The following is a 12910-nucleotide window of genomic DNA, read 5'->3' as shown; positions in this document are numbered from 1 at the left end:
ATGCCACAGCGGCTTCATTGCAATGCCGCTCGCATTTTGCCAACTTGTTAATGATACCATAAACATTATACGCTAAAATTACCAATGCCAACAGCGCTGATAATTAATGTAAAAAAAGATACCTCGAGCAATTTCAAAAAAAAAAAGAAGAAACTCCGCAACAAATACGGGGACATACTGCGGAGCGAACTCCAAAAATGCTTGAAATTTCAAATCATCATTAACATTGTAATCTACTTGCTGCTCCACAAAATAATTAGCAACACACTAACACCAATGCGCTATTGAGTTGCTATTGTAATGGCGGTGTAATAAGTTGATTGCCAATACATTTTTCGAATCGCTTAAAATTTTACTGCCAACTTGTGAGCATAAAGTGACCCAACACACACACACACACACAAACACGTACACATGGTGGGCAGCAATGAGAGCAACAAATCGGTATCGAAACTGAAATTTATGGCTATTTGAATGCGAAACCGCTGATGGACTTCGATGAGTCGCTGGCGTAAATACGAGTATGTACATATGTATGTATGTAGTGTTTTATGCATATCAAGTTCATTTGGCGATTTTCCGCTATTCAATTTTTCATTTTACGAATCTGTTTCCTCTTCAAAGAGGCCAAACGCTCGGTGCTGGTTTCGCTGTCGGTTAAGTCACACTTGCGCTTGCAACAACAATTAAATACATACCGCACATACATACATGTACATACTTTTTAAGCTCATGCACATTCGCAAGTTATGTATTTTGTAATAATTATTATTTTACCACTATTTTGATTTCCAGTTTGTGAATAGATTTTGACTTTTCGATTTTCGTAGTGTAGCCAATTCATACGAACGTATTATATACAGTTAGTTACTCTACGCTCTGCTTAGGTATGTGTGTGGGTATGTACTTAAGCGTATGCTTAGTCACTTAAGTAATTGTGGGTCGCAATTAAAATCTTCGTGTATAAATGCGAATACGTTGACAGCTCTTCACTCAAAATTAATTTGAATTTTAAAGCATCCACAACGTGCCAACCGTTACCGTTAGATCGCAAATCAAAGCACATAGAAAATGTCGAAAATCGTAAGTGTAGTGGAAGTTAAAGGATACAAGTGTGCTATTTATTGAAAATTTGAAATATTTAAAAAAATAGGATATTTTGAGACAAAAAAATTATTAGTAAAACAGAAGTGAAATAATAATTGGAAAATATATTGGAAAACAGGAAAACATTAAATAAATAAAATATATAATATAATAAATATAACATTTTTATACATATAAATATCTCTAAATAAAATACTCATGTTTAAAAAAGTGTGGCTCAGTAAGGACTGAAATGGACAAACAAGCAAAATGAAATATTTAAAATTTTCTAAAGGAATCAATGAGAAAAAATTTAAAATAATATAAAAAACAAGTTTTGAAAGAATCTATTTCAAAATATATAAATTTTGAAAAATTTAATTTTGAAAAACAAGCAAAATGAAATATTTGAAATTTACTCAAGGAAACAATTGGGTACTCACAACCCGTCGTAAACTATCGTAAAATCGTAAAATTATAAATTTTTAAACTTGTTAAAAAAAATTGTTGTTGGATTTCATAGAAAAATGAGTTTACACATTTACAATTCTCGATGCTATGTTTTCTAATCGTTATAACTTATAACTTTATGAGACTTGTGAAAACCCTAAATGTATTAAAAGTAATATAAATAATAACTTTTTACAGAACATATTTGAAAATATTTAGATTTTGAAAAATTTATGCGAGTTTTTAAGATATAAATTACACAGAATTTACTAAGAAAATTGAAGTAATGCCAAAAAATGGAAAAAAAGCTTTTTTGTTGAAGCTGTTAGTTTGATCGATATATCAAAAACCTTTAGGGCTAATTGGTGTACTATATATGTATGTATGTACATATGTATAAAGATAGACACACAGACAACCGGGCATGGCTTAAGCTGTTACTTCGGTTTCGGTCGGGTAAAAAACATCATTTTTTCAACATTCAACATCAAAAATTAAATATTTTATAGGAATTTTTTATTGCTACAAACGTACACTATTAACAAAAAATTCTGACATTTTTGGAAAAAAAAAATATTTTAAACTTAGAATTTGGACGTAGGAAAAAAACTGAAAAGTGGATTTTTGGCAAACATTTTTACAAAAAAATTTAGATTTTAATGTAAATTTCGCAAAATTTTTTTTTTCAAATAGTTGTAATCGAAAAAAAAAAATCCTTCGTCCAAGTCTTTAAGTATTGTATTTCAAAAACCTGTGTAAAATTTCATGAAGATCGGCTGAGTGGTTCTCGAGAAATCTCGTCAACCGACGTCAAAAACATAGTTTCGAGAAAAACGCGTTTAAAGGCGACGCCCCTAGCCCAGCTAACCTCAAGCACACAAGTTTTCAAGGCTGTATCTCTGAAACTATTACTCAGATCAACTTGAAAATTTAAGATAATATTCGATAGGTATTGAAGAATTTAATAAGACAATAAAAAATCGATTTTTTGAAACCCGTAACCCCTTAAGCGACAAGTTTTTAAGATATAACATATAAGTTACTAAAAAAATTTGAAGTAATACAAAAACTGGTGACCAAATTTGTTTGTTGAGACTACTAGAATAAAGAAGAAGGTGGAAGAATACTTCAAAAGTTTTAAAATTTTTCCGCAAAACGCAAATTCTCAATTTTCCTACTAAGATTGTAGAAATTTCTTGGATTGTAATCTGTGCTAGTTTTCATGACGATACCTTGTCCAATAAAAAAGTTTTACCTATAAGAACTTAAGATTGACTGATCTGTTTGTATGGTAGCTATATGCTATAGTGGTCCGATCTGAACAACTTCTTCGTAGATGGCTCCATTGCTTTAGACAATAATACATGTCAAATTACTTAAAAACATCTCTTCGAAAAGTAAATAAGCAGTTGATTCTGATCGTTCAGTTTGTAAGGCAGCTGCGTGTTGTTATATCGGTGATTCTGACAAACGAACAGCTCCTTACAGAGAAAAGGACATGTGCGAAATATCTGATCGATATGAGAAAAACCTGAGAGGCTAGTTCAGACGCAGCGACAGATGGATAATAATTAATAAATTCAGCACATATCAACTATATATATATATATATTTTGTATAAAGTCTTCGACGTTTTCGTATTAAAAACTACGTGGTAAACTCAATATAACCCGTTCAGGGCATAAAAGGAATATAAAATAATATAAAAACTAAAGACTAAATTTGTTTAATATTTTTAGTTGAAACTGCATGAAAAAACTTAAAATTTTTCCCACGACATCACAGATTGTTCCTACTCAAAAACAAATTCTCAAATCAAGACTGAAAAATAAGCCATAACAAGGAAAATTTCGCGAGAAGATCGCTCCCAAGTTTTTGCTGGCCTGTTTCGAAGAATTCAGTAGAGTGCTCTGTTTTAATTGTTGGTTTGTGATTATTTAAAACTACCTAAGAAATAATCTATAGTAGAGCAGTATTCGTGAATAGAAATAATTGTGGAAGATCTTGATTCAAACCTCGGGGGAATGTAACAGTACTGTACCAGTATATTTTTTTCATTTTCTTTGTTTTTTGTTTACTGATACTACTCTTTTGAAGAAAAGTGTGTCTATGGGACTCAATTTTCGACATTTGCTAAGTATATCAGAGGTTCTGAATATTTCACAGCAAAAAAGTCATAGAATGGGATCATATCTAGACAATTACTTGCAGTTGTCTACATATAGCCATATCGGTATTACTGTCCTACTGTTACTTAGCCTGTGTTCACACAAGGCCTCTTATGTCGTACAAACCAGCGTTTTGTAGGTGGAAATATACTGTTCTCGCTCGATTTAAAGCTATTTGACTAGTGTCATTCGTGTGCACGCATTTCGCTACTTCGCAATAAAATTTGCTTATAATGCGCGACAAAGTAGTTGTTGTGTGAACCCTGTCTTATAATCCCATTGATCACTCTTATTCTTAAACATCTTCTACTTTTTATTTGCATAGTTCGCTCTTGCCGTCATCGCTCTTAGCGCCACCATCTGCTTGACGAACGCTCTGCCCGGTGTCAGTGAGCTGTACGGTGCCCCTCATCACGGTGCTGGCGGTCGTGGTGGTGGTGCTGCCAGCAGTGCCGACGCTCATGCCGAAATACGCAGCCTCACCAACGACCTGAAAGAAGACGGCAGCTACAATTACCAATTCGAAACCAGTAACGGTATTGCGGCACAAGAATCTGGCGTTGGCGGACATTATGCCACCGGCTCTTCACAATACTATTCGCCAGAGGGTCAATTGATCCAGCTCACATACACCGCCGATGAGAATGGCTTCCAACCACAAGGTGCTCATCTGCCCACACCACCACCAGTGCCAGAAGCTATCCTCAAGGCTTTGGAATACATTCGCACTCATCCATACCAGGAGGAACAGCAACAATCGTATGCTTCGCAGCACTCTCGTGCATCGGCACCACAACAACAATATGGCGCTCCCTATCGCAAATACTAGGAGTAACAATTGACAGTAAAGTAAACGTAAAATAACATATTTGTGCTCAAGTTTAAATGCTTAGGATTACTCTCTTGTATTTTAATACTTTATACATACTTTCTCAGTCATCTGATTTTTCGACATGTTAAAAACTATTACTAAATTCCGAAGAAGTCAGTCACAGTGGTTAGATTTTTTTACTTGTAAACCTAAATGTTTTCTGTTAACAATTTCCTTTATATGCAATGCCAGCAGATGTGATAACATGGCTAGTTGCTGAATCACAAAACAAAATCTTTTTCTTCACATTGTTAGCTTAATATACGTATAGTAAATATATTTTTGTATTGAGTATTTATATTTGCCTTTTATTGGATTGAATAACGCAGGCCCTGGTGGATCAGAGGTCTTTTACTTTCGGAACACCTAAAAAAGATTTTCTACCATTCTCGTAACAAAAGTGGGAAGAGGGAAACTCCGGAAATATTTTTCGGAAACCGCATCAATAAAATAAGACACCAACCGAATCAAACAAAAAGTCGGATTATGACCAATATATTTGGTCATTCCGAAAGTTTTAACAAACCACTTCAACGTAGTTTTAGATGATTTATAAAGAAATAATTCACATTATCTCCATTTAAAAGAACTGAAAATGAGTATGGGAAACATACGAAAAAGTGAATAAAGAAAGTAGTAGTAATCAATGGTCCAATAGCCCAAAATCGTTATGTGGTTAGTGGCACAACGATCAAAATGATGGAGCAGAAAATAGCACATACGTTGCCTATTCGAAATTCATTAAAGGTTTGGCGGAGGGACATGGCGGTCATTAGGTCAATATTCACTTATATCTCCATGATACGACATCAGCATATGGAAAATAATACAAGTTAAATAAAACCAATCATATATGTTTCGCAGCAACCAATGTATTATCAAAAATTAGCTGGTCATTTATATCAGCGTCCTCAAAACAGAAAGGTCTGTTTCAAATTAAATGAGTTGCATTATTGGAATCAAAAACATATGGAAACGATACGAATTTAGTAAGCTTTCTTCAATAAAAAATATACTTAATTCTCTCATGCATAATTGGCACAACTGCCCATTGTAAGCCAATTTTCACGCACCGAAAATTCTCTTTGAAGATAAATTAAAACACCGCCTACGACGCGAGGGCAGCGCTGAAAGTTCTTAAAGAATTGTAACGATTGGTTCAATAATTTTTTTTTAATCAACTCAGTCTTATTACTTTCCGGATAAACACTGTAGATTAAACGTGGTGCCGAACCGATTTATGGTTGGTCGAATGTTGGACGCCGCGAGTTGAACCATTATTTTTACACGATTTGAAAACTAAGCTGAGTAGAAATTAAGTAACAGGTGTCAAAATGACAAACTTCGAAAAAAGGAATACCTCATTGAATACCACAAGCCCAAACAAAGATCCAAAGTAAAAACTTGTACATACTTACATAAAGGGTGTCCAAAAATCAACGCAAGGTTTACATTTTTCTGAAATAAAGAAACTACATATTGTTACATTACACATTATATTATTATTTTATTTATTATCAATTAAATTTTGTGTGCAGAATCGAATTTCTGATACCGAAATGTTCAGAATGCTGGAAAAGGCTTTCGGTGAGAAATGTTTTTCGCGAGCAAATGTTTTTGATTGGTACAAATTTACGTGTTGACGACGAACAAGGACAGCCATCAACAGCAACTCTTTGATCAACACGTTAATAAAATAAAGAAATTGGTGCTTAGAATCGATTAACAGTCTGAGATTTTACTGGCACCGTTGAAATATTCGAAGGTTCAGTGAAAACCATTTTGAAAGATCATTTGAGCCTAAGAAAAATGAAAACACGATTGGTTCCAAAATCACTCAATTTTTTCGAAAAGCAGCGTCGCGTTAACGTTTGTGAAACAATGCTTTCTGACTACCACGATGTCATGAAGTGTATTATTACTGGCGCTGAGTCTTGCATCTATGCTTACGATCCGGAAACAGACTAATAATCGAATGAATATAGTGGAAAAGCTTTGTTTTGTTCGATTATCAAACGATCGCTGCGAGGAAACCGTTTTGAGTCAATTGAAAATATTAAACATGAATCGCTACGCGCATTGAAGGCTATTCAGAAATTGACTTTAATAATTGTTTCGAGGATTGGACAAAACGTTTGCACAAGTGTATTTTAGTCAATGGAGATTACTTTGAAGGTGACGACATATATTTTGGAAAATATTGACCAGGATCGTCACATAAGCAGCCATGACATCGCTAAAGAACTTAACATTCATCATCAAACCGTTAAAACTATTTAAAAAATGCTGGCTACAAAAAGAAGCTCGATGTTTGGGCACCACATAAATTGTCTGTGAAAAATTTAATGGACTGAATTAACATCTATGATTCTTTGCAGAAACGAAATGAAATCGAATAATTTCTGAAGCGAATGGTAACAGGAGATGAAAAGTGGATCAAATATGAAAATAATTTGCGAAAAAGAGCATGGTCCAGGCGTGGTGAAGCTCAACAAATCATCGCAAAGCTAGGATTGACGTCTCGAAAGGTTATGCTAAGAGTTTGCTGGGATTGGAAAGAAATCATCCACTATGAGCTGCCTCAACCTGGTCGAACGATTGATTCTACATTTTGCTGTCAATAACTGATGAGATTGAAGCAAGCAATCTAAAAAAACGGCCAGAACTTATCATTAGAAAAGACTTCGTCGTCCATCAGGAACTACCATATATAACCAGGCCCACTTTCAGTTTTGTTGAAAATTATGAAAATGCGGTGATTCATAAAACACTTTTAGTTTTAGACGATGGAGGGATTATATAGGAGCCAGTATAAAAAGTGTAGAATAAGTATCGCAATCTTACCCGTATATATCAGTCGATATGTAAAATATTTTAAGCGGTCTGTAGGGTAATCTTTTTTAATTTTTTTTTTGCATTTTCTGTTCCATTAGACCCTTAGAATTAATGTAGAAATCCACTTTACCATTGGAAGGTTTCGAACGGAGCGCTCAGAGTGCACACCTCAAACTTTAAACATGTTTTTCTCAAAACACACTTTTTTAAACTGGCGGACATGATTCCGGTCGAACTACTCAACTGATTTGGTTAATTTTTTTTTAAATGCTCACAAAACGCTTGGCTATTGTCACTATAATTTTTATGATTTATTAACAAAGGTTATGTAAAAAAACATGGGAAAAATTAAAAAAAAAAAAAACTTTTTTATTTATCAACATTTTTTCATGATTCTAGTAGAGACGATAACCATTCACGTACTTTTTAAGAATAAATTGGGTTTTTGTGTTTCAGATGATCCAAACATGAGAAATCGTGTCCGCCAGTGAAAAAACGCATCTCATTCACCCAGCCATTTCTTCGACAGATGTCTTCAAAAAATTCCGAAAAAATTCTGTTGTAGAACAAAAATTTCTATGAAAAAAATAAGTGTCAAAAAAAGAGGGCAGATTACCCTACTAACCTCGTAACAACAACGTGAACGTATAATATTGGATATATTATAGTTTAGTGCCGAAAATGTATTAACGATCCACGAATTACCCCAGCTCCCATATAGGTACTACAGACCAGATATTCGTCTGGTTGAAGTTTTTCTTATATTTAGCCTATTTGGTTGAGTTTATATTAATGCACTTCGCCTTTGACCTTTGCAAATTATGAGAGCACAAAATTTTCGGTTACACTCGAAGTTAGCACTAAATGTCATGATGTTCCACAAATTTGTTTTGGTTGACAACTGACTTAAAGGTGCTTGCTGGATGCAGCAGCCATGGAAGGACTGGCCTTACGAGAATTATTATGTAGAAATTTCGGTGAATATTTGGCATATTGGAGTTATAACGAGTTTCTTTCCTCTTCTTCTTGATGACCAAAATATTTTTTTGATGGTTTATTTCCACTCTAGACGCTTTTTAGCGAAAATATTCACAGAATAATGCAATAAAAAATATAAAAATGTTAGAAATTTCAGAATTAGATAGAAATTCATCAGTTAAAGGAAAAAATAAAACATAGGGTCAGTTACATTCACTGCGTTCTTAATGCGTTTTGCACCAGTGCTAACCACTTTTTGCCATAATCAGATTACACTTCTCTCTTTTCTTTAATTATATTACATTTATAAAATTTAAATAAGATTAGCCATACTCCTCATTTCGAGTTCTTCGACTTAGCTACTTCTTGCCTAAGAACTGCATACCCATAATCGTACAAGCAAAATATATAGACATTTATCCAACGCTAAAACTCAATTAAAATTCCTGGCTATTTGCATTAGTTTCCAAATTTGCATTGATTCGCTGCGTTTGAGAAATACTCGTCACCTGTCGGCTTTGTTTGGCGCGCCAAAGAGGCTGCCTGCCACAATCACTTTGATGACGTTAATGCACTCGTTGTTGGGAGGAGTGTGCGGTGTGCTGAAAGCGCATAATTTGCATACAGATAAACCGAAAGCATCCAAAATTAACATACTAGATATGTAGATATGTAAATAAAATGTGGCTAATTTGCCGTTGTCACCAAATGCCACACATTGCAGCGATGACAATATTTTTTATGTTCGCTTTGCGGCTTATTGTAAAGTCAATTTGTGGTTCGGAGGTGCAGTTTTGAACAGCATCTATAACACACACACACAGACATTGATGTGTGTATGTTTATGTGAAAGCAAGGTAAACAAAGTGGGTGATTACGTCACACACCCACAAGTGTTGTATATATTAAAGACAATATATTGAGTTTAGATGAACGAGAGCATTTATGCGAAGGTGTATATGAAAGCAAGCAGCGGTGATTTTATACCCGAGCGTAATCTATTCCAATTGAATGATTTGATTGTTTATTTGAATTGAATAGGCTCAGAAAGAACTTGGCGGATTTAAAGAATTGTTTCACCGCTGGAAAGCTCTCTTCGGTGAACATAGGCTATATTATAGTTTTAAAAAAGTTAGGGATCCTTACTAAAACGCCAACAATGTAACCCAAGGTGTAAATTTCATAAAAATTCCTTACATAGCTTAAACATATGTAACCCAAGGTGTAAATTCATAAAAATCAATACATACATACCATGTAGCTGCAAGTGTCTTTTTCGCAAGCTGAACTATGTCTGTCGTCGTATATCTCGAACAGTCATCGTTCCATCGATGCGGTATTCGCAGCAGAAAATAATGTACATATCTATCTACAAAAATGTCATTTCCACTTCATGAAGTTCCGCATACTTTTCTAAAGAAAAACGATTCTTTAACATAAGCTTCAAATTTAACGCGAAATATCCCCTACATAGGGTTGTGCGCTGGATTTGGGACTCGCCACGTAAAAAAGCACCCCCAATGAATGTACATACTATCTACAAAAAATGTCGTTTCCATTTCAAAGTTCCCTACTTTTCTAAAGAAAAGCCACATAAACTTCAAATTTAACGCGGAATGTTTATTATCATTCGAAAGAATATTCTTTGGAATTTATTTTTTGAAATTTTGAGTTCAATTATCGATGACCCGTTCGAGCATTTTGACTGGTAACTGGCCTAAATGATGTTTTGCTCCAAGACCTGAATCGAAGCGGGATTGTCCGCATAGTTTTTAGACCTTACATATTCTCTCAGGAAAAAGTCGAACAGTGTGATATCCTGGGCCTCATCACAGAACAAAATTCGTCTCGAAAACGTCGGAACTTCTTGGAATTTTTCAAGAGCCCATAGAGCGAAGCAATGTCGCTTGGGAAGGTCGAACGGTTTCAGTTCTTGCTCAAGTTGTATTTTGTACGCTTTCAATTTGAGATCTCCATGTAAAATGCGAGTCGTTTCATATGTCAGTTCGAAGAGACTCTCCGCCGTCTGCGTGTATACTCGCAGCTAAGGGTGCTATATTTTCTTCACTTCGTATATCCACAAAGCGTTTAAAGCCAGCCATAAGTTTATAGAACTGGCTGATATTTACTCCAGCCAATTCGTCGGATAAAAAGTATAGCAACCAAGAAGCTGCATGTTAGACAGCTTCCTGCGTCTTTTTGCCTTACCTTCGTGTTAATCGTTGTCAAAATAAATTACTGTATTTTCAAGACTGTGAACGTGTCGAAGACGAAGAGCGTCCAGGGCGACCATCAACCTCAACCGACGAAGCTCACGTGCAACAAATCAAAGATTTGGTGTTGAAAAACCGTCGATTAACAACTAGAGACCTTGACCAAAAAAATCGCTCCAAAGTCGCTTAAAAATCAAGGTCATGTTGACTGTTTTCTTCGATAATCGTGGTGTTGTGCAATATGAATTCCTTCCAACCGGTCAAACAGTCAACATGGAATATTATTTGAACGTTATGCGTGGTTTGCGCAACGCTATCCGCCTAAAGAGGCCGGAATTGTAGAAAGACAATTCTTGGTTTTTACACCACGATAAGGCACCATCCCATACTGCCCTCGTAATTCGTGATCATTTCGCCAAAAACTCAACCCATATCGTTCCGCAACCACCGTATTCACCTGATCTGGCACCGTGCGACTTCTGGCTGTTCACCAAGCTCAAAAAACCGCTCCGAGGACACCGTTTTTATACGATAGAGGAGATTCAAGCCGCAGCGAAGACGGAACTGAAGGCCATCCCGGAAAGTGACTACAACCAGTGTTTCGAAGATTGGAAAATCCGTTGGCATAAGTACATTGCATCGGGAGGGTATTACTTTGAAGGGGATGAAATTCATTTGGAGGAATAAATAAAGAATTTTCAAAATAAATATAAAGTCACCTTATTTTTTGGGCACAGTAGTAATTATTCGATTCGGACATGGGATAGATATTGAGAAAAAGTCGCATGGTGAGCGGAGACCAACTAGGCCTAGGAAACTAGGAAATAAATTGCAGCGCGGCTCACTCGCTTTGTTGGCTCCTTACGAAGAGGTCGCGTACAGCATTGAATGTAAATGATATTAAAAGTTCGATGTGAATGTATAATGGTCCCATTATGAATCCAAGTCGAAAGTTATAAAAAATATAAAAAATAATCGCGTGAAATTTTTCGCAATTTAATTCGAATCTTTTGCCGATATGAATATTTTAAGTTACTGTAAACAATACAAATAGCGCTCTTATGTCAAAATTTTCTGAGTATGTATAACTTCAAAAATGTCAAATTTTAGAATGAAGTTGTGAGCTTATCTGACAGATAGTTGTCAATCAAGAAAAAAATTGTATGTTCATCACACACTTTTCTTCCATATTGACATGTAAGATAGAGTGAGATTTTTCATGTACAAATACATATCTGTAAAAAAAAGTGGGATTATCATGGCTACCCACAATTTTTTTTATCTGACGTAAGTATGTTCACTCAAAATACCAAGTTTTTTGAACAGAACAGAGAAAGAAAATCGTGATAGCATTATCCCACTAACTTTTCATAACGCTTTTCCAAAGTCTGAAAACTTCAATATATTACAGTATCACTTTCAATGCATTTCCAGCTGATAGTTGAGGAAAAAGAAAGTCTACTGAAGCGTTGTATTTCCGTTGAATTTAAAATCTGACAAGCATTTTGTAAAAACTTATCTAGGAATAAAAATTTGAATATTTTTAGACTTAACATTTGCGTTGGGTTTAAACTGTTGGATTTCGGCTACACTCAGACCTGCCTTATTTTTAATTTTTGTTGGTTTTAATGTGGTTCACTGCTCCCAGTTCAATAAAAATGGTAATGAGGTTATGAACTATCAGTTCAAATAAGTGGGAGACACTAGCGTGAAGATTTGTTTGTCTAGCATATACAAGTATATATTTACATATGTGTATACGCGTCTGTGCGGTTATTCCTGTTTTGTTTTGACCTACTGTTTCACACTAAAAGCAGCACTTATCATACCTAGTAGTGGTTGTTGTGGTTTTTATTAGCCCACTAACCGTCAGGCCCTGACTCTTGTCATATCAATACGAGTATAACCATATCAAAGTATGTATGAATGTTTTCGTTTTTACATACAAAATTGGTTGGAAATTTATGCGGCGTTGAAAGTCATCATTTATTGATCAATATTCCTTTATCACCCAATTAAATAGCCATTTCAGTGTGTATAAATACAAAGCCGATCCAAGTTAAGGGCATCAGTTGGTTTATTGTCCATTGCAGTCGGTGCGTGCTTAATAAAAAACACAGCAGAAAAAATTTGTGTGGTATATCCAAAGAAGTCATAAGATTTGATTGCGTCAATAAAAAAAATGTGCAAACCTGTGAGTATGTGCATGCTTGAGCGGAAAAATAGCGTTATAAAAAGCATATCAAGCTTCAAATAAAAACAAAAAGAAGGAGGAATACTGAAAAGGAAATGGCGTCCTCTTAAAAATT

At 35.0% G+C, this 12910-nt stretch overlaps 1 protein-coding gene across 1 annotated transcript; it reads left to right on the top strand.

The window, feature by feature from the left end:
* The first annotated feature begins 1021 nt into the window (after nucleotides 1–1021).
* Nucleotides 1022–4691, top strand: LOC120777964 (pupal cuticle protein Edg-78E-like). Its single transcript, XM_040109583.1, has 2 exons — nucleotides 1022–1083; nucleotides 4030–4691. Exons 1-2 carry the CDS (start codon nucleotides 1072–1074, stop codon nucleotides 4531–4533), a joined length of 516 nt encoding a protein of 171 aa, XP_039965517.1. The 5' UTR covers nucleotides 1022–1071; the 3' UTR covers nucleotides 4534–4691.
* Nucleotides 4692–12910: the final 8219 nt, after the last annotated feature.

Source organism: Bactrocera tryoni, chromosome 5 (genome assembly GCF_016617805.1).
Source record: "Bactrocera tryoni isolate S06 chromosome 5, CSIRO_BtryS06_freeze2, whole genome shotgun sequence".
NCBI lineage: Eukaryota > Metazoa > Arthropoda > Insecta > Diptera > Tephritidae > Bactrocera > Bactrocera tryoni.
This window is presented reverse-complemented; position numbering and strand designations above follow the sequence as displayed.